This window comes from Hylobates moloch, unplaced genomic scaffold, assembly GCF_009828535.3.
Source record: "Hylobates moloch isolate HMO894 unplaced genomic scaffold, HMol_V3 SCAFFOLD_24, whole genome shotgun sequence".
Classification (NCBI taxonomy): Eukaryota; Metazoa; Chordata; class Mammalia; order Primates; family Hylobatidae; genus Hylobates; species Hylobates moloch.
The window spans coordinates 35808824-35830762 of record NW_026652299.1 but is presented as its reverse complement, the minus strand read 5'-3'; the positions used below and the strand labels follow the sequence as shown (position 1 = coordinate 35830762).

General features: G+C 43.4%; 1 protein-coding gene across 5 annotated transcripts in view; it reads right to left on the bottom strand.

Annotated features, from left to right (window-relative positions):
- Window positions 1-270: 270 nt before the first annotated feature.
- PLEKHB2 (pleckstrin homology domain containing B2) overlaps window positions 271-21939 on the bottom strand; it is a 45008-nt gene continuing 23339 nt past the window's right edge. For 2 of the 5 annotated variants that reach the window (XM_058434379.1, XM_058434380.1), the window contains 4 exons: window positions 18735-18774; window positions 16493-16606; window positions 10086-10191; window positions 3258-3461 (listed from right to left, as the gene is read on the bottom strand). In XM_058434379.1, coding sequence (XP_058290362.1) covers window positions 3325-3461; window positions 10086-10191; window positions 16493-16606; window positions 18735-18774 — 397 coding nt within the window. In that variant the 3' untranslated portion in view covers window positions 3258-3324. Of the gene's footprint in view, window positions 3462-10085; window positions 10195-16492; window positions 16607-18734; window positions 18775-21939 lie in introns of all 5 variants that reach the window. The other 3 variants (XM_032145821.2, XM_032145822.2, XM_032145823.2) reach the window with 3 other exon arrangements.

The following is a 21939-nucleotide window of genomic DNA, read 5'->3' as shown; positions in this document are numbered from 1 at the left end:
CGTTTTAACATCAGATGTGGAGACCTACTACCTGCATGCTCCTGAGTAAATTATTTAACTTCTGAGCCTCGGTCCCTCCAGTGGAACCTGGATAATGCCTCCCTTACAGAGTCACTAAGAATCCAGTGAGCTGTCTCTGATGTGACAATATACTAGCATTTGGTAGGTCCTCAATAAAATGGCATTCTTATGATCCAGGACAGCAGAAAAAGCTGAGAGTATGTTACTATAAAGTAATTTTTTAAAGACAACAGAAGTCACAATGAAACATGCTTTAAGGTTAATGCTTTAATGTATTGACATTTTCACTTACAAATGTACAATTTGCATATGTAGGAAAAAACCAGTTCTCTAGACACGACAGAATACTAGAGACGGGAAAGCAATCACAAAAAGATCAAGTCTGGGGAGAAAGTGGAACTGCATTCCATGCCTTGTATCTACATACACTAGGGGAGGAAAAAGAAATATTACAAAGGATCAAAACTTGTGGAAAAGACACTTGGGTCATCTTGTCTCAACTGCAGGACCTTCTTATGATCCAGATGGCTACCTTGAGTCCTGGATAGCCTAAAATGGGCAGTCTGGCCTTGTTCACAAATCATGATCCAAAACATTAACCACAGTTCTCTTTCTTCTCTTTAATATCCAAGACCCTGAAGTTGACTCAAGGAATGAAAAGAACAATCAGATCAGCATGTATATAATATCATTGGCCAACTTCTTCAAGGTGTGGATTATTTAAAAGTACACATGGAAGTAAAATGCTTACTCAAACCTGAATAAGAAGTTTCTTCTAACTCAAGCACTTCTTGACTTATACTAAGTGTAGCACTGTAAACAAAAGCCATCGTTGAGAAACTGAGGCTATCAAAACATTGGCATCTATGGGAGTTGTGGCCAAGGAAATAAAGTACCTGGGCAACCTTATCCCCAGTATGCACTGCATACCAGGACCAAGTCACTAAGGACAGTCCAGTTCCAGGCTCATCTAGGGCTGCCTAATGAGACTGGCCCCACTGGAATGGGGACTGGGGAGGGGACACACGAGTGCCCAAGCTTCAGTCTACACCCCCCCGCTTCAGCCAGAAGCAGCCAGGGGAGCACAGGGACATCTGCCTCAAGAGCATTTCTGCAGCAAAAATCAATACTCTGTGGTTCCTGGACTTCCCACCCAGTAATTCCAAGTTCAAAATTACCACCAGTGCAACATGAAAAACTGTTAATAGTTTTTAAGTAAAGTGTACATACAGCTTTAATAATGATTATAATCTGAAGAAAGCCATTTTTCTCATACAGGATGGAAAATCCTCAAAGCAACATTTTAAACCATGGACACTAGAGTTGTCATACATCTATTCAGAGATGAGAGATAGACCTCCTTCCATGTGGGAACAGACACTCCCATGTCAACAAGTACCCTAGGATCAGAGAGAAAAGCAGACCCGTGGCCACCACTCGGTTTCTCTGGTGTCTGGCTTCAGATGGAGTCCTATGTAGGTTGGCCTAAGTTGGCCTCAGAGGGAGGTGGCTGAGCAGCAAAGCAAGACAGCATGTGTGTAACCAGCCAGGCAAAATAACAAGTCTGTGCTACCTTGAGTGTATTTTCGGGAAAACAGGACCATATGGAGTGTGGGGCAGGGACATTCACTGTGCTAAACTGCCTCTGTAAAACCACACTGTTGAAAGCATGCAGGACAGAAAACTGCAATAATTCAGAGCTTGAAAACAAGAAATAAAAGAAATATGAATATTTCAAATACATACTTCATATATTGAAAATAAGCATTTGAAGAAAGGCTGGAATGGGTTTTCCAAAGACTCACACATTTTGAGGTTCCAAATGCAATGTTCTAAGCTTCTCTATCACAAAGAGATCAAGAACAAAAGCAAAGCTGGGGGTCCTGGCCAGGCTGAGTGGTACCTTGAGCCGGTCCCTGTGTCCTGAGGGTCCCTGGGCCCCATATCCCATCCATAACCCAAGTCTGTTCAGCTACGGTCTGCCCTGGTGCTCAGTGAACTGCCACAGAGCCCCACTTCTGCACAGGATGGGCCTTCAGAGTGATGAGAGAGCATCTCCCGCACAGTGCAACCCCCCGAAGGCCTGAAATGGGAACGCTTTAAGGCTCTCCTTCCACTCCCTCCCTGTTCCTTTAATATTACTCCCTCAGCAAGTAGAAAAATAGGCTATAAGGAGGCTTGGGCAGACACACAAACAGCCTCTTGGAATAAAGCAAATCTGCCTCCCCACACTTGTTTGTTATTGTTCTGGCTTCTCCAGGATTTATTTTTTTTTTTTTTTTTTTGAGACAGAGTCTCACTCTGTCACCCAGGCTGGAGTGCAGTGGCGCTATCTTGGCTCACTGCAAGCTCCGCCTCCCGGGTTCACACCATTCTCCTGCCTCAGCCTCCCAAGTAGCTGGGACCACAGGCGCCCGCCACCATGCTCAGCTAATTTTTTGTATTTTTAGTAGACATGGGGTTTCACCATGTTAGCCAGGATGGTCTCGATCTCCTGACCTTGTGATCCGCCCGTCTCGGCCTCCCGAAGTGCTGGGATTACAGGCGTGAGCCACCATGCCCAGGTGGCTTCTCCAAGTTTTAAAGGATAAAGCCCTCAAACTCTCAGGCTCAAATCAATTCCTAATGCGGGATATGTTCTCCAAGTATGGCTACCAAAGCCATACAACAATAAGGTGAGAATAAGAAGCTAGGGTCAGGCAGATTTCTGAAGCATCATTTTTCAAAGGTGGGCTGTGCCCCATCATCCTGAGCCATCGGCCTTGCTGGGGGCCTGTGGAGCCCCAGAGGGCAGGACGGGGGCTCTCACACCATAGCCTCGGGAAGTACCTGGGAGCTTACCAACCCACAACTCCTAAAGTAACATGCAACCAGTTCTGGTCTGTGGTTTGAAAAAGTTAAACGGAAAGAAGCTGTAGCTTTTCTTGCCACAATCACTCATTAAGCATACAACACTATATTACTGGCATAACATGAAAATAAATTAACCCTTAAGCACTACACCTAACTCTAAAAAGAAAACGCCTTTCAAAACAGGTATGTTCAAATAAGGTATTCTGAGAGTTGCACAAGGACAGTCTTGGAATGAGCCAGTGCCCCCGGAGAGCCAACGTTTGAACAAAATAGCACAGTTCAAACCCTTCTCTGTGGTACTTATGTGGATTAGTACAATTATGACATCACTACTTTCAAAGGAATGATTAAAACTATTATTAAAAACATGTCACAAACAGAAATGCCCTGCAAATCATATTATTGCACACAGGGTTATCAGAAGCTATGCACATCAAGACCTTGAGGCCCCTAGAAGACCCAAAATAGAGACCCTAAGGCCATGCCCGTGGCTGCTCCTGCCAGCATGCCCAGCGCCAGGTCACTGTCGTTGTCTCGATACCGCTCTCGAATAATGACTTGGTTAACAGGCTGCTGTCCGTAAAGTCCTAAAAGAGAAGGAAAATAGCAGGTCTCTGAGCAGCGGTTTGTGAAGTTTAACATCACACAAAGTACCAGTTCTCCTTTCACAAAAGGGATCTGCTGTCTCCTGTCACACTGGCGCCCCAGCCCTCCTCCACAGCAGGTACATCATGTGGCCCACATCCCTGAAACCGCACACTGGGAGGAAACCAAGATCCTCAGCTCACTAAGGGCCGAAGTCCCTAATCTGCAAAAAGCAGAACCCTAATGAAGCTTTCAGATTCCAGCCTCTGATTTCTACTTCAGCCCTCGATACCATGCTTATTGGGTGGCAGACAAATGGGGAACACGGGAGACACACAGTGCCCAACAAAAGCCCAAAAAGGAAATGCTCACTTAAGGCAAATTAGCCTCTTAGTATGCACGCAAACCGATTTTTAAATTAAACCTTAAATCTGCACTTTTTTTTTTTTTTTTTTAGAAGGAATCTTGCTCTGTCCCCAGGCTGGAGTACAGTGGCATGATCTCAGCTCACTGCAACCTCCACCTCCCGGGTTCAAGCTATTCTCCCACCTCAGCTTCCTGAGTAACTGGGACTACAGGCGCCCGCCACCACGCCCAGCTAATTTTTTGTATTTTTATTAGAGATGGGGTTTCACCGTGTTAGCCAGGATGGTCTCGATCTCCTGACCTCGTGATCCGCCTGTCTCGGCCTCCCAAAGTGCTGAGATTACAGGCATGAGCCACCATGCCCAGCCCGGCCTACTCTTTTTTACTGCATGTCTTTATAGAGAAAAAATAAATATTTATGTTAGAGGTGAAAACTTCAAAAAAAAAAAAAAACCACAGACAAATTTAGTATTTAATTTGCAAGATTAAAATTTACAACTGGAAACATACTGTTTGCTCCCTTCCATGCTTCACAGCTATAATGCCTAGTAGCTAAGTAGCTTTCAAACTGCTCAGGTATTAATAGGGTTAACTTTCCTCCTTGATCCTCTATTCCTTTAATGGTTCAAAGGCTGGCTGGCCAGGCTTGATGGCTCACACCTGTAATATCAGCACTTTGGGAGACTGAGGCAGGTGGATCACTTAAGGCCAGAAGTTTTAGACCAGCCTGGCCAACACAGTGAAACCCTGTCTCTTAAAAAATTACCAAAAAAAAAAAAAAATTAGCCAGGGGTAGTGGCGCATGCCTGTAATCCCACGCTGAGGCATGAAAATTGCTTGAACCTGGGAGGCGAGGGCTGCAGTGAGTTGAGATCCTGTCACTGCAATCCAGTCTGGGAAACAGAGTGCGACTCTGTCTCAAAAAAAAAAGAAAAGAAAAAAAACTAGGCCGGGCGCGGTGGCTCACGCTTGTAATCCCAGCACTTTGGGAGGCCGAGGCGGGCGGATCACGAGGTCAGGAGATCGAGACCACGGTGAAACCGACTTAGCAGGGGTAGTCTGAACGAGGCAGGCCTGTAGTCCCATTATCGAGATTGTTGACTGCAGCACATGGGTGAACAGAAGGGGTGATTGAAAAAAAAACAAAACTAGTCACTAGTGATGTGCACATGTGGATGAAGAGCAGAAGTGAAACCCGCAGTGATAACAAAGGTGAACATTTCCAGCCACTTACAGCACTACATACATTGAAATGCTCTTACTCAACTGAGTGCACTTTTATCCCTATTTTGCAGATGGGCAAACTGAGGCACACAGCGGTTAAGGACAGTAAGGGCACACAAACCCAGGCACTCTGGCTACAGTATGCATTTATACCCACTAATGCCTCAAATACAACACAGGATGATGAATGACAAAACTCAAAAGGCACAGAGTAGTACAATGAAACCATCGTAAATCTAAGGGCTGATCTGGTACAGGTAACAGTACTGGAAGCAAGTGATTATTTTTGCAATGTTTAAATTTCAAAACTAGGGAATTATGGCATTTACTTTCACAGCCCTGACATTTTAAAATGCTCAGTAATGGTGACTCCAACTAGCTAAATGTAACACAATAGAACTTGTGAGCTGACCTAAGGAAAAGGTCCCATGGAAAATCTACATTCTGATGCCCCTGCAGGTCATGCTGAGGTCCCCTGGCTGCAGGACCAGGCCACTCTCTTGTGGCTCCTGCTGAGCTCTGCTCCTGCACTGAGCTCAGTCCTTGCCAGAGTCAGCTGTGGATGCTTCCAGGTCACACTTATTATAATTGCCTAATTTAACTAATATTACATAAATGGTCAAAATGTGAATGAGAAAAAGGCAGACACAGTTTCTATGGCAACTAAGATACTACAGGAAAAACTAAATAAAGGAAGGTTACTTTTACAAATTACCATCAAATCAGGGAATTGAGAAAACTATAAAAGATGGGAGGATGGGAGGACTATAGTCCCCAAATCTAGAAGTCTGCTCTTGGACTTACCCCTGGAAACTGCAGTGCAATGACGTGTCATGAGGATGGTCTCTACAAGACACAAATAGAAGACTCCAACCAAAGGAGCCAACTCAAAGCAAACACCTCAACCCCACATCATGAGAGAGCCAAACGAACACCCACTGTGGGTTAAATCACAGCACGACGTTTACAATACATCTACAGTACTCTGTACTTTCTCAATTGGCTGACCATCCATTGGTCCCAATCACGCTCAACAGAAAGCCTTAACCAGCTCTGTGCATGACTAGAAGGGTTCTTGTGGACTAGCTCTAGGCAGTGAGACCCTGGCAGACAGGATGGTATGGAGGTGGCAAAGCACCCATCTGGTTGTCAACACAAGCTGCTATGTATCGACCACAAACCCACTTGACCCTTCCACAGCAAGCAGGTCTGGGGGCTGTCTGGTCACCATCCTGAGGCAGGCTGGCCCTAATGCCCACTAACTCAGCCCCTTATGTGGCAAGCATTCCGAGTACTGCCTGTGAGAGTGCTAATTCTACTCTACTGACGAGAGCCAAGGGCAAGGATGGACTCATTTCCAGAAGTGCACTTCCAGAAGTGCCCTAAACAACCACGTCTGCAGTATCTGTGCTCTGTACACAGTAAGAAACAGTGGCAACTGCCCTATTCTGTGGGCTGGAAGCTGCGAAAGAGGCTTTCATGTGGCAAGGCTAGGGCTTAAAACTCACCATCCCATGGGATCCCAACAGAAAAATGTGCAAAGGAAAATGATTCATAAAAGGGGATATAAACTAAAGCAACTTGATGATTCCACTTGAGACCTACTGAAGCTATCAAAACTTTCAGAGCACAACAGGCCATCTTTATGGGATCACAGATAAACCACTGCATCAGTAACTGCTGGTGGCATTATAAGTTGGTAAACCATTATGAGATCAACTTGGCAAAATGCTATCCAGATTTAACGTGATATTAACAGATGAAATGATTAAAAATCTGGGATGTCCCTTAACTAATCCAGAGGTAGAGAAAGGAGGCTGAGGTAGAGATAAAAGATTAGACATGATATGGTAACTGCTGAAGCCCGTGATGGACACATTATAGTTCATTATACCATCATCCCTATTTTTTATGTTTGAAAACGTTTACATTTTTAAATCATATCCAAAAATCCCTCAAAAATGTCTATGCCTTCTGACATGTTAATAGAGATGCTCCTCAACTTACAATGGGGTTACCTCCCAATAAACCCATCATAAGTTGAAAACGTCATAGTCAAAATGCATTTAATACGCCTAACCTACCGAACATCATAGCTTACCATAGCCTACCTTCAAATGCTCAGAGCACTAACATTAGTCTGCAGCTGGGAAAATCAACTAACACAAAGCCTACTATAATCAAGTGTTGAAGATCTCATGTAACTGAATGAGTACTATACTGAGAGTGAAAAACAGAATGGGGGTAAGAGTACCTGAAGTATGGTTTCTACTAAATGTACACTGTTTCCGCACCATCGTAAAGTCAAAAAATCATTAAGTCAAACTATCCTGAGTTGGCGTCTGTCTGCATACAGAGATTTAGTCTAGTTGGGAAAAAAAAAAAAGAACTAGATTCTAGGCCAGGCACGGTGGCTCACACCTGTAATCCCAGCACTTTGGAAGGTCAAGGCAGATGGATCACCTGAGGTCATGAGTTTGAGACCAGCCTGGCCAACATGGTGAAACCATCTCTACTAAAAATACAAAGTTAGCCAGGTATGGTGGCACATGCTACTTGGGAGGCTGAGGCAGGAGAATCGTTTGAACCCATGAGGCGGAGGTTGCAGTGAGCCGAGATCATGACATTGCACTCCAATCCCTCAAAAAAAAAAAAAAAAAAACCGGAGGTGGTCGCTGTGAGCCAAATCTGTTTGGAGGCCGGGGTGGATCATGAGGTAAAAAAGAAAAAAAAGAAACATATTCTAATGCATATTCAATAAGAACAAAAAGGAAAATGATTAAACATGTTCAAAGAAGTATCTACAATAGCAAAAAAAAAAAAAAAAAGAAAGAAAAAAAAGAGAGAGGAAAAAAACAGCCAATACTGGAAGGTTTAGTAATACATCACCCAATATGATAATAGGCAATTACTAAAAATACTTATGAGTATTACATAGCACTTGGGATTCAATACATATAAAAACAAGACTAGAAATACAATGCACGATTATAAGGAGAAAATATTTTATATGGAGGAAGTACAGGAGGTCCTCAAATAACACTGTTTCATTTAATGTAGTTTCATTATAACATTGATAAGAAGAAAAGAATGGATTCCCCTCTGGGGCACCGCCTGTGTGGAGTGTGAAGGTTTTTTCCACGTTTGCATGGTTTTCTTGGGATAGTTCAGTTCCTTCCCATCCCAGAGATGTACCCTTAGGTGAATCGGCGTGTCTAAACTGTCCCAGTCAGAGTGAGAGGGGGTGTGGGTGAGTGTGCCCTGCAATGAGATAGCATCCTATCCATGGTGGATTCCCACCTTAAGCCCTGAGCTGCTGGGAGAGGGTCCAGCCACCCATGGCCATCAACTGAAATAACTAGGTAATTATCTTACTTGTCTTTATTAATCTTACATGTATGTATAGCTCACATTAATTTCAATGGTTAATATTAGAAGTGGTGATGTTTTTGTGACCAGAAATAAGCCACAGAAACTTAACTCTTGTTTATATCAATTAGTCTACCATAAAATTGGTTTCATTACATGTTGTTTCACTGAAAGTAACAGTTTCCAAGAATCTACTGTTGATGTTAAGTGAGGACTTACTGTAATTCAAACAAAAGTATTTGTGCTAGGCTCACAAGACAATGGACAAATATTTAATCTGTCATAATTACTTATTATTATTTTTTGAGACAAAGTCTCATTCTGTCGCCCAGGCTGGAGTTCAGTGATGCGATGTTGGCTCACTGCAAGCTCCGCCTCCTGGGTTCATGCCATTCTCCTGCCTCGGCCTCCCAAGTAGCTGGGACTACAGGTGCCCGCCACCATGCCCAGCTAATTTTTTTGTATTTTTAGTAGAGATGGGATTTCACTGTGTTAGCCAGGATGGTCTCGATCTCCTGACCTCGTGATCCACCCGCCTCAGCCTCCCAAAGTGCTGGGATTACAGGCGTGAGCCACCATGCCCGGCCTACTTATTATCATTTTAATGGTTTTCAACTTGACATGAAATAAAGTCAAGCAAAGCAGGATCCTCCAAAGTCCGTGCTAGTTGAGTGAATGTGCCTCAGATTCCCAGAACAGAGGAGTATAAGATTTCTCTATTTCCACTCCAGAACCCATTTTAAGTGCTAAATGCATCAAAAGCCAAAGCAACCACCAACAACTACAAGGACACCATCTAAGATTGTAACCCGGAGGCCTCCTTGACTTCTCTGGGCACCACTATTAGTGGCCCACCTTTCTGGTACCAGCTCATCTCCCACTGCCTCTGTGCTGAGACACTATGCTAGTTTTGCTCACAGCCCGGGACTCCTCCTCCTCCTGCAAACCCCCACATTCCTGTCTCTCCTGAGCTCAGCCTCTGGCTCCAGCCCGCCCACCTCTGCATCCTGCACTATGGTGCTGTGCCCACTGCGCCTGCCCAGCCTCACTTCACAGGGGCCGTCGGCCACAGCTCTGCCCTCCCCACCCTCACTGCAGCCCCAGCAGTGGCCAGCATTGTCCCACACCTCCACCCTGCCGACCCCCTTGCCCAGGAGACCTGGACATGATACCCCTACACCAGTTACACATGCCTGCCAAGTGTTTCATGTGAGGTGAAGAATAGAAAGAACAGACTCCAAGCCCAGAATAAACACAAGCCCTTCCAGGCCTCTACTCCACTGTGAAATGGAACATCACCTCAGTAGTGACAACCTTCCAAGGACGTCACCAGAAGGAGGACAGCTGAAAGGTCACCTCTCATCCCTTAAAATAGGCCTCTTACTTTGGTTGCTTCTTAATGTAAGTGAATCCCAATAAGTACAAAATTCTGAGAACTAATCCAGACACAAAAGCCAAGTTCTAAAAATCAAGCCTACTCTAGCTTTGCAGAGCAGTATGAAACTACAAAAGGCTTTCTTAAAGCATAGTAACAGAGTGATTTGTAGTCTACAACCAGAAAATATAGCTCACTTAACCTCAAACTGAAAAATAAAAATGTTTACAGGTCTCTCTGCTCTACTCAGCAAAGGGAGAGAAATGAGGAATGAAAGGCCGGCGTGAGATACCTGCATATGGGTACTGGTAGGGCACGGCATACGCCTGCCCATTCGCAGCGTAGACAACTTGAGTTCCTGGTGGGTACGCACCACCGTATGGCCCATAGCCGTAAGCCTGCTGAAAAGAAACAGGCCCATTAGAAATACAATTGTGAAACCTTTGGTAATGTATTAAAATTTGTGGTCTCCAGGTTGCAATCAATAAAATACAACAGTCAATTAAAAAAAACAAAACAAAACATGAAACAGTGTGGTTAGGCCTGCCATTTTAAAATTACTAAAAAACAAACAAAAGCTACAATTGGAGCCCACTTTCAGGCTACAGAATGAAGAAGGCAGAAAAAAACAACAAAAGAAGAGAACTGGACTTGCACGAGATTTGGATTTCAATTCAGCTGTGCTGTTAACCTGACCTTCAGTAAGTCACCTGGGCCTTCCGTTGCCCATCTGTAAAATGATAAGGTTGGACCAGGTGATAATGAGATTCACCAAAACCACTATTCTGCAGGCAAGGCCAGCCTAGAAGCAGAACCCTCTCTGGCCCAAGTTCAGCAATTCCAGGCACAATATGGAAGATGAGGGTGCCCTGAGGTGTGGTACCTGGGCAGGTGACTGATGGTTTTCTGGCTGCACACACCTATGAAAAGACATGGTGAGAAACATGCAGCAGACCCACCTCCACTGGCAGTGAATAACCACTATGCGCTGAGAAATACTGAAATCAAAGACTGGCCTTCCTTGCATACTCACAGGTGAAAGATCAGACATACTTGCACAATTAATTTCGTTCTGTGACAAGTGCTCTTATAAGGGAGAACAGAGGTGTAGCCAGGCAAACGTGTGTGTAGATCTAAGAAGAGGAAAGGCTCTTTCTTATTGCTTCCCCCATAGCCTCTACTGATACCACCAGACAGGGTGGGCTCAGTGGAGATCTAGTGAGAACCTAAATTCACAACCCCCTCTGCAGTGACAAGAAACCTGGCCCATGGGTGTCAACTGAGGCTCAAGGCGAGCCCAGACTTCCACCTCTACCTGGCAGCAATAAAGCAGCTCCCCAGAAGGAGGTCTGCTAAAACATGAGATTTAAATAAGATTCAGAGTGTTACAGTACTTAAAATGTCCAGCTTTTGATCAAAAGCCATTCATCATACCAAGAACCAGGAAGACCTCAACTAAATGAGAAAAGACGACAACAAAACACACTAACACAAAGATGACAAAGATTTTTAAAGTAGCTATCATAAAAACCTTTCAACAAGCAATAATGAACACACTTGAAATAAATAAAAAATATAAAATATCTACCATAAAACAGAAAAATCTCAGTAAAAAGTATATAAAGACATACATTCAATTTTTTATATATCAAGATATAAAGAATAACCAAATAAAAAATTCAAAATTAATAAATACAATAATCAATTTAAACAGTTCAATGAATGGGCCCAACAACATAATGGAGATGACAAAGGAAAGAATCCATAAACATGAATATAAAGGGTAGAAATTACCCAATCAGAACACAACAGAGGAACAATAGATTGAAGTAAAAAAAAAAAAAAAAAAAAAAAAAAATGAGCATTTCTGGGACACATGAGACTAACAGGGATGTTATCAGAGTGCCAGAAGGACAGTAGAAGGAGGCTGAGGTTGGAAAAGCACTCAAGAATAATGATTTAAAAGTTCCCAAATTTAGCAAAAGCCCAAGCCTATATATTCATGAAGCTGAATGAATACCAAACAGGATAATCCCAAAGAAATCCACACAAATACACACTATAGTCAAACTTTTGAAAACCAAAGTCCACAGAGCAAGCAGAAGGAAGGAAATAAAAGAGTAGAATCAATGAAATTGAGGCAGAAAAAGTGAATAAAACGAAAAGCTATTTATTTGAAACTATTCATAAAATTAATAAAACCTTTAGTAAACTGTCAAAAAGAGCAAAGACAAATTACCAGTATCAGGAATGAATGAACTGGAGGATTTTTACTATAGACTCTGCAGACATCACAAGGATAATAAGAAAACACTATAAAGAACTCAACACATGTAAGTCAGACAACTTATAAGAAAAGGAACAATTCCACAAAAACTACAAACTGTCAAAACCTACTCCATACAAACTAGAGAATTTGAGTAGACCAGTCACTAATAAGAAAGCTGTATCTGCGGTGGACCCGGAAGAAAGGTCATGTGAGGATACAGGGAGGAGGAGGCCATGTGCAAGCGCAGGAGGGGCCTCAGGTGAACCAATGCTGCCCAGCACCTTGATCTTGCGCTTTCAGGCTCCAGAATTGTGACAAATAGATGTGTGTTGGTTAAGCCAAAAAAAGGAAAAAGAGGCCAGGCGCAGTGGCTCACACCTGTAATCCCAGCAGTCTGGGAGGCTGAGGCGGGCGGATCACGAGGTCAGGAGATCGAGACCATCCTGGCTAACATGGTGAAACCCTGTCTCTACTAAAAATACAAAAAAATTAGCTGGGCGTGGTGGCGGGCACCTGTAGTCCCAGCTATTCGGGAGGCTGAGGCAGGAGAATGGTGTGAACACGGGAGGCGGAGCTTGCAGTGAGCCGAGATCGTGCCACTGCACTCCAGCCTGGGTGACAGAGCGAGACTCCATCTCAAAAAAAAAGAAAAAAAAAAAAAGAAGGCCGGGCGCGGTGCCTCACACTTGTAATCTCAGCACTTTGGAAGGCCAAGGCGGGCAGATCACAAGGTCAGGAGATCGAGACCACGGTGAAACCCTGTCTCTATTAAAAATACAAAAAAATTAGCCGGGCGTGGTGGCGGGCACCTGTAGTCCCAGCTACTCAGAGATGCTGAGGCAGGAGAATGGCGTGAACCCGGGAGGCGGAGCTTACAATGAGCCAAGATTGCGCCACTGCACTCCAGCCTGGGCAACAGAGCGAGACTCCGTCTCAAAAAAAAAAAAAAAACTGAATACATCCCCCCTAAAATCAGGAACAAGGCAAGGATGTCTTCTCTCACTACTGCTATTCAACATAATATTTGAAGGTCTAACCAAGGCAACAAGGCAAGGTAAGGAAACAGAAGGCATAAAGGTTATAAAGAAAACAGATTCCTATTTGTAGATGACATGATTGCCTATGTAGTATATCCCAAAGAATCTACAGAAAACGGAACTAGAGCTCAGAAAGTTTACAGGCGCCGACCAGGCACCGTGGTTCATGCCTGTAATCCCAGCACTTTGGAAGGCCGAGGCAGGTGGATCACCTGTGGTCAGGAGTTCGAGACTAGCCTGGCCATCATGGTGAAACCCCATCTCTACTAAAAATACAAAAAATTAGTGTGGTGGCATGTGCCTGTAATCCCGGCTACTCGGGAGGCTGAGGCAGGAGAATCGCTTGAACCTAGGAGGCGGAGGGTGCAGTCAGCCAAGATCGCGCCACTGCACTCCAGCCTGGGCAATAAGAGAGAAACTCTGTCTCAAAAAAAAAAAGAAAGTTTACAGGCTGCAAGATCAACCTACAAAAATCAATTCTATTTCTCTATACTGGCAATAAACAAAGGAAACAAACTAAAAACGTAATACCATAAGCAATCACTAAAAAAATGAAACACTTGTAAATCTAACAAAACATGTATGGGATTTTTATACTGAAAACCTCAAAATGCTGATGAAAAAAATCAAAGAGGATCTAAATACACATGCAGTCCATGTTTATAACTGGAAGATTCAACATTCAATACAGATGTCATTACTCTCCAAATAAATACGACACAGGTTTAAGGCAATTCCTGCAAAAGCCTTGCAAGATTTCATTGTAGATATAAACAAACTTATTCTAATGTATATGGAAAGCTAATGGAACCAGAATAGCTAAAACATTTCCAAAAAGGAACAAAGAGGGTATTGATCAGTCCACCCAGTTCCAAGACTTTTTATATAGCTACAATAATTAAGACTGTGTGGGATCAAAGGAAGGTAACAACACAGAACAATGGAGCAGACCACAGACCTCAGAAAGAGATACACTCAACAGAGCCCTGAAAGAGACATCTACCTTATAAAAAATTAATTCAAAATTAATACGGACTAATTATAAAACCTAACACTATAAAACTTTCAGAAAATAATGTAGGAGAAAATCTTAGGAAACTTGGGCTAGGTTTGTCACGTTAAGTTTTAACCTGACAGCAAAAGCACAACCTAGAAAAGGAAAAGCCAATAAATCAGCTCACACTTGTAATCCTAGCTCTTTGGGAGGCTGAGGCAGGCGAATCATCTGCGGTCGGGAGTTCAAGACAAGCCTGATCAACATTGAGAAACCCCATCTCTACTAAAAATACAAAATTAGCCAGGCATGGTGGCGCGTGCCTGTAATCCCAGCTACTCGGGAGGCTGAAGTAGGAGAATGGCTTGAACCCGGGAGGTGGAGGTTGCGGTGACCCAAGATCATGCCACTGCACTCCAGTATAGGCAACAAAAGCGAAACTCCATCTCAAAAGGGCCGGGCGCCGTGGCTGACACCTGTAATCCCAGCATTTTGGGAGGCCAAGGTGGGCAGATCATGAGGTCAGGAGATCGAGACCATCCTGGCTAACACGGTGAAACCCCGTCTCTACTAAAAATACAAAAAATTAGCCGGGTGTGGTGGCGGGTGCCTGTAGTCCCAGCTACTCGGGAGGCTGAGGCAGGAGAATGGCGTGAACCCGGGAGGCGGAGTTTGTAGTGAGCCGAGATCACGCCACTGCACTCCAGCCTGGGCGATAGAGCGAGACTCCGTCTCGAAAAAAAAGAAAAGAAAACCGGGCAAAAGACATGAAGAGACATTTCACTGAAGAAAATATAAAGATGGCAAATAAACACATGAACAGATGGTCAGTATCACTAGCTATTAGGGAAATGCAAAAATCACACCACAATGAGATATCACTACAGACATCAGAAGAGCTAAAATAAAAAAGTGACAACAGCAACTGCTGGTAAGGATGCAGAGAAACTGAATTATTCACATATTGCTGATGGGAAAGTAAAAAGTCACTGGAAAGTAGTTTTTCAGTTCTGTTAAGAACTAAACATAGATTTACCATACATATGACCCAGCAATTGCACATTTGGGCACTTATCTCAGAGAAAGGTAACTTCATGCCTGCACCACAACCTGCACACAAGTGTTCACATTAGGTTTGCTGCTAACAGCCAAAAGCTGGAAGCAACCAAAATGTCCCTCAATACAAAATGTGGTACATCCATCCCGTGGAATAACACTCAGCAATAAGGCCGGTCACGGTGGCTCACGCCTGTAATCTCAGCACTTTGGGAGGCCGAGGCGGGCGGATCACGAGGTCAGGAGATCGAGACCACAGTGAAACCCTATCTCTACTAAAAATACAAAAAACTTGGCTGGGTGTGGTGGCGGGCGCCTGTAGTCCCAGCTACTCGGGAGGCTGAGGCAGGAGAATGGCGTGAACCCAGGAGGCGGAGCTTGCAGTGAGCCGAGATTGCGCCACTGCACTCCAGCCCGGGCGACAGAGCAAGACTCCGTCTCAAAAAAACAAAAAAAAACACTCAGCAATAAAAAGGATTATTGACAAAGCAACTTGGACAGATCTCAAGGGCAAATGCTGAGTGAAAAACGTTAAACTCACAAGACCACATGCTATATGATTTCATTTATACAACATTGTTGAAATGATAAAACTATAGAGCTGGAGAACAGTTCAGTGATTGACAGGGTTTAGGGAAGCAGAGGGATGGTGTGACTATAAAAGAGTGTCACAGCAGGAAGATTTTGTGAAGAATTCTTCATCTTGATTGAGGTGGCAGCTAACACAATCTACACGTATGAGAAAATGACACAGGATTAGTCTTAAATACCATACCAATTCCAAATTCCTGGGTTTCATTTGATCTAATATAAACAACTGGGGAAAACACATAAAAAGCACATGAGACTCTCAATGCTATCTTTGCAACTTCTTGTGAATCTATAATTATTTCAAAATTCAATTTTTTTAAAAGCCGCGTGTTCCACACAACAGACTTACATACGTACCACTAGCTCAGTCAGCACCTCAACGAGAGGACATCCCAAGGTATTTGACTTGATTTTTTTAAGGGTTATTTTCCCTAAAATATAGCATTTTTTTCTGACTATAAGGAGAATTCAAGTAATTCATTCCATATAAACTACAGATCATCAAAATCTCATTACCCAAAGCAACTATCATTAACATGATGCATTTTTAGATCTATCTTAAAAACGTGTTACACATTAATACAGCACATTACAGTGTGCTGAACTACATAAAATAGTTGCTTTATTTCACGAAAACCAAAGTTGATAAGAAATCATCTGTTTTAAGAAGAAAAGGTTTAGAGTACATTTCTAATTTCATTTAAAAAACAAAACAAAGCAGGACAGCAGCAGAGACCCCAAGCTTCCCTCACCTGGAGGCTCAGGGTTCTCCCTACCTCAGGGGCCGGTGCAGCATAGGCCGTGTATGGTGGAGGCGAGGAAACCACGGATGTCTCATCAGTCATGACTGCAGAGCCCACATACGCCTGCGGGAGACAGGAGAGGGTGAGGGCAGGACAGCTTCCCAGCAGCTGTGTGCTCGATGCTGTGCATTGTCCCTTTTATTTAGCAAATTAAAAATTTTTTAAAACAAAAAGATACATAACTCTCTGCAAAATAGGAAAAACACCCCTGGTCCAGTGGGGGCCCCCAGCCCTATTCTGGTGTCCTCTAAATGCAGGAGCAAAGTGGTCCTCACTCAGCCCCTAACAGGATTACAGCTCTCACAGCCAGGAAGGCAACTCAGAGGGCCCACTGTTACCCAATGCCTTTTAAAAGATGTTACATCAGGCCAGGCACAATGGCTCACACCTGGAATCCCAACACTTTGGGGAGGCTGGGTGAGAGGATCCCTAGAGCCCAAGAGTTCCAAGGCCAGCCTAGGCAACAGAGGGAGAGCCCATCTCTACAAAAAACAAGAGATTAACTGGGCATGGTGCTTATGGCCCCAGCTACTCAGAAGGCTAAGTCTCAAGGATCGCTCGAGCCCAGGAGCTCGAGATTGCAGTGAGCCAAGATCAAGTCACTGCACTCCAGCCCAGGCAACAAGGCGAGACTCTAAAATAAAGATGTTACAACACTCTCAACAGTCCTTTATTCACAAATAAAAACCCTACAATCCAAAATGTATCAAGAGATATGTCCTATACATAGTCTGTTTTTTACCTTAAAAAACAAAATTTTTCATTAAATTACTCCTCAGTATAATTTAAAGAAAAACATGTTAGCTCTTTAAAAAAAAAAAAAAGTGGCCAGGTGCAATGGCTCATGTCTGTAATCACAGCATTTTGGGAGGCCAAGGCGGGCAGATCACTAGGTCAGGAGTTGAGACCAGCCTGACCAACATGGTGAAACCCCATCTTTACTAAAAATACAAAAATTAGCTGGGCGTGGTGGCACGTGCCTGTAATCCCAGCTATTCAGGAGACTGAGGCAGGAGAACTGCTTGAACCCAGGAGGCAGAGGGTGCAGTGAGCCGAGATCGCTCCACTGCACTCCAGCCTGGGCGACAGAGCGAGACTGTCTCAAAAAAAAAAAAAAAAAAAAAAATCCACACAAAGAATCATTTGGGGAGCTTGCCCTTAACCGTATGGATTGTTAATACTAATTTTACCCCCCAAAAAAAGGATTTTCATGAAGAAAAGGTAACTGCAGCTGTAGAGTAAGCTTAGAATGAAGTTGTTACGTGCTAACAAAAGAGAACACTGACGCTATTAAGATATTAAGCCTTTTACTTTCTCCCACATGCACACATTCTTCTGTAAGCTTGATCCACCTTCTTCTTTTCTTACAGAAATAAAGGAGGGAAAAATCCCATCTAAAGAATGAAAACTCTGACCAGAGTAACACTCCCTTGATCACTGACAGATAAAGACGGCATTACGAGGCTCTACAAATGAGGTTCACTGTCTCAGTGACCTCCTAAGGCCAGAAACAGGACGAGAGACAAGTACAAGTCACAAAAATGTTTGTTTCACAAGGCTGAGCTCCCATGTGTGAAAAGGATCCTGCGGTTCTTTCTAAGCCTTTACCGCAAACCACAGCGGAATTCAAAGTGTTGCAGAACTTTGAGAAATACAAGCATTTCTAGAAAGCAACACTGGAACAAGCATGCCTATGTGAGCAGGGTGCCTCCTGCCAAAATGTTTGGCAAACCCAGCTTGCTCACTGTTGGCAAAAGGCGCCCTGCCCAGCACTACCTGCCCATTCGTGGCCAGATGGCCAAGAAACCCATTTTCCCCATTCTCCAATTGTTACATAAGACCATGTGAAAACATTACTGGTGGCCAGGTGTGGTGGCTCATGCCTGTAATCCCAGCACTTTGGGAGGCGAAAGTGGGAGGATCACTTGAGCCCAGAAGTTCAATACCAGCATGGGCAATATAGTGAGACTTTGTCTCTACGAAAAAATTTTCTTAAATAAGCTGTGCGTGGTAGCATGGGCCTGTAGTCCCAGCTACTGGGAAGAGGAGGCTGAGGTGGGAGGACCACTTGAGCCCGGGAGGTAGAGGCTGCAGTGAGCTGAGACAGCGCCACTGCGCTCAAGCCTGAAAGAGTGACACCTTATCAAAAAAAAAAAAAAAAAATTATTGGTGATTGCCATTAGCAACTTACTGTGTTTGTCCTAGAATCTTGGAGTGTAAATTTCCAGGCCCTGGAGAAAAGAAAAAGGGTACTTTATTTAAGGCAATCCAACATTGCAATGATTCTGAAACCTGGGTTGGCATCAGAATTCCTGAAAAGATCTGTTTAAAAAACAGGTCTTCAGGCTTTGCCCCAAACCACTTGAGACATGCACTAGGAATATATATTTTTAAAAATTACATTGATAATAGATATATAATATTTAAAACATAATCTATACTATACTTTTTACTTTACTTTTTAATAAATGTGAAATGTACTGCCACTTGCTTTGTCAGTTCATGGCACACACACAGATCTACTTCCTTTTTACCAGCTATATAATATTCCACGATGAGTAAAAAATTTAGATTAGTAATTTTTCAACATTAAAAAGAATGCTGGGGACCAGATGTAGTGCCTCATGCCTGTAATCCCAGCACTATGGGAGGCCAAGGCAGGGGGATCACTTGAGCCCAGGAGTTCAAGACCAGACTGGGCAACATAGTGAAATCCTAGCTCTACAAAAAATACAAATATTAGCCGGGCATGGTGGCGCATGCCTGTAGTCCCAGCTACTTGGGAGGCTGAGGTGGGAGAATAGCTTGCGCCTGGGAGGTTGAGGCTGTAGTGAGCCAAGATCACACCACTGCACTCTTGCCTGGATGATAGAGAGGGGCTCTATCTCAAGAAAAAAAAAAAAGAAGAAGAAAAGAATGCTATTAACATCCCTATTACCCTTGCACTCTTATGTAAACATCTCCATAGGGCAAATTCCAAAGACTGAAAATGCCACATCAAAGGATAAAAACATAATTTATTTCAGCAGTTATTGCCAAAATGCCCTGCAAAACGATTCTAACGATCTCTATACCTACCAACTTTCCACTATATTGTCAAAAAAACTAGATATCTGAATCTTAAGTATCACAAGAGCTTTCTTAATTCATAGGCCAAAAGCAGTCTCTCACACCTGTAATTCCAGCACTTTGGGAGGTCGAGGTAGGTGATCACTTGAAGTCAGGAGGTCGAGACCAACCTGGCCAACATGGTAAAACCAAGCTTCTACTAAAAACACAAAATTAACTGGGCGTGGTGGCACATGCCTGTAATTCCAGCTACTCCAGAGGCTGAGGCAGGAGAAGTGCTTGAACCCGGAGGCAGAGGTTGCAATGAGCGGAGTTATTATACCATTGCACTCTAGCCTGGGCAACAAGAGCAAAACTCCATCTCAAAAAACAAAAAAGTGTTCTCTTGTGCACTCCCTCACTCCTTTACCCCTTACTTTTTTTACTGACCCTATCCCTCTTATCTTCATCAATTCCTTTTATGTTTTATTCTCATTTTACTATCTCCCTGAGTTGAAAGATTCATCCATTTATTTTCAAGTGTTCTGGCTTTCTTTTTTTTTTTTTTTGAGATGGAGTCTCACTCTGTCGTCCAGGCTGGAGTACAGTGGCGTGATCTTGGCTCACCGCAACCTCCACCTCCTGGGTTCACGCCATTCTCCTGCCTCAGCCTCCCAAGTAGCTGGGATTACAGGTGCCTGCCACCACGCCCGGCTAATTTTTGTATTTTTAGTAGAGACAAGGTTTCACCATGTTAGCCAGGTTGGTCTCGAACTCCTGACCTCAGGTGATCCATCCGCCTTGACCTCCCAAAGTGCTAGGATTACAAGCTTGAGCCATCACACCCAGCCCAAGTGTTCTAGCTTTCTAAGGAATGCGGTTAAGTTGCAAAATTCCCCAGCTGATTTTGTATGCGGCATACCATTGTCATTCACTTTGCTAAAGGGTATCATACTGGATTATTCATATATCTTACATAGATTTTGTTGTCATGTCAGGTGAAAGAGTCTAGTATGGACTTTGGTCTGCAAATTCAGTTCAATTATTTCAGAACATTTTTCTTGCCTTGGATTTCTAATTATCTCTTTTGGGTTGTATACTTTATGGACATCAATAATCTTTCTGAACTTTTTTTAGTCTAACGTATCTCTGATCTTTTCATCTTTTCCCCTCACTGAGAGTATCTCCAGTCTTTTCCTCCATGCCAATGATTCACTTTTCATTTGGGGTTGTGTGCAAGGGAAGACCACTTTCATCAGATTATAATGTGAATGGCACCCTCTTGACAGCGACAGACCTTCTAGGTTACAGACACAAAAGAGCAGAAAAGAAACATAAATCTCTGCCCTCACACAGCATATATTCTAATGAAAGCAGATGATGAACAAGATAAATAGTTGATAGATGGTGAGTGTGTATGGGGACAGGGAGATGTAATTTTAAATATGGTGGCCAGGAAAGCATTCCTGAAGACTCTGCTTCTGTTCCTTGGGTTTTATTTTCCTCCACTCTAGGAGCTTTTCCTGAGGCTTCCATTTTCCTTTTCTTATTTTTCCTTCATGGTATATCTGCATAGTTGCCAAGCCACTTCTTTACATCCTGCTCACATTTAACATGGGAAGTGATATCTAAAACTGCTGTTTGCTCTCATAAAGTATGAGTTATTTCTCCTTGACACCCTTCTTACCTAATCTGGTATCAACTGGTAGTTCCACCCTGTTCCACCTCAGTCCAGCCCAGCAACAGTTTGATGGCTAGGTGTTACCCTCACAATCAACGTTCTGTAATCTGAGGGCACAGGGCTAAAAGAGAAGGAAATTTCTTCTGAGACCGAGTAAGTCTTTTCTGAAAAATCTGGGTCCTACACTCTCTTCTGAGCATATTCCTTTGAATGTCCCATGCTAGGGCTCACTTCACCAGCCAGAAAATTACCCAACTCCTGTGAACTTCAGTGCCTTTCACTGCCCTGCAATGATGAGTCCTGGGAGAACCGTCCAGCCTCTGCTGAGGCCCCAAGGACATCACATTCTCAAGGATTTTTTCCTTAGCTTTTCCAAAAAGTAACTTACACTTAATCAGCATCACTCCAGATCACAGGGTAATACTGAAAATTTGCAAGATTTAATTAACTCATCTTGTTACTGCTTCTGGGATTCGGGTAGGATTGAAGAACATCTCAGTAGAATCATCTATTTCTTTCTTTAACTGTTTGTAGTTTGTGCTTGAGATCAAACTTCTTTATTTGGTTGCACCATTGAAATGTTTTCCCCTCAGGGAAGATGATCTAATCCATTTCACCACCTTTCTCAAAAGTCTCTATTATGGGTTGAATTGTGTCCTCATGAAAA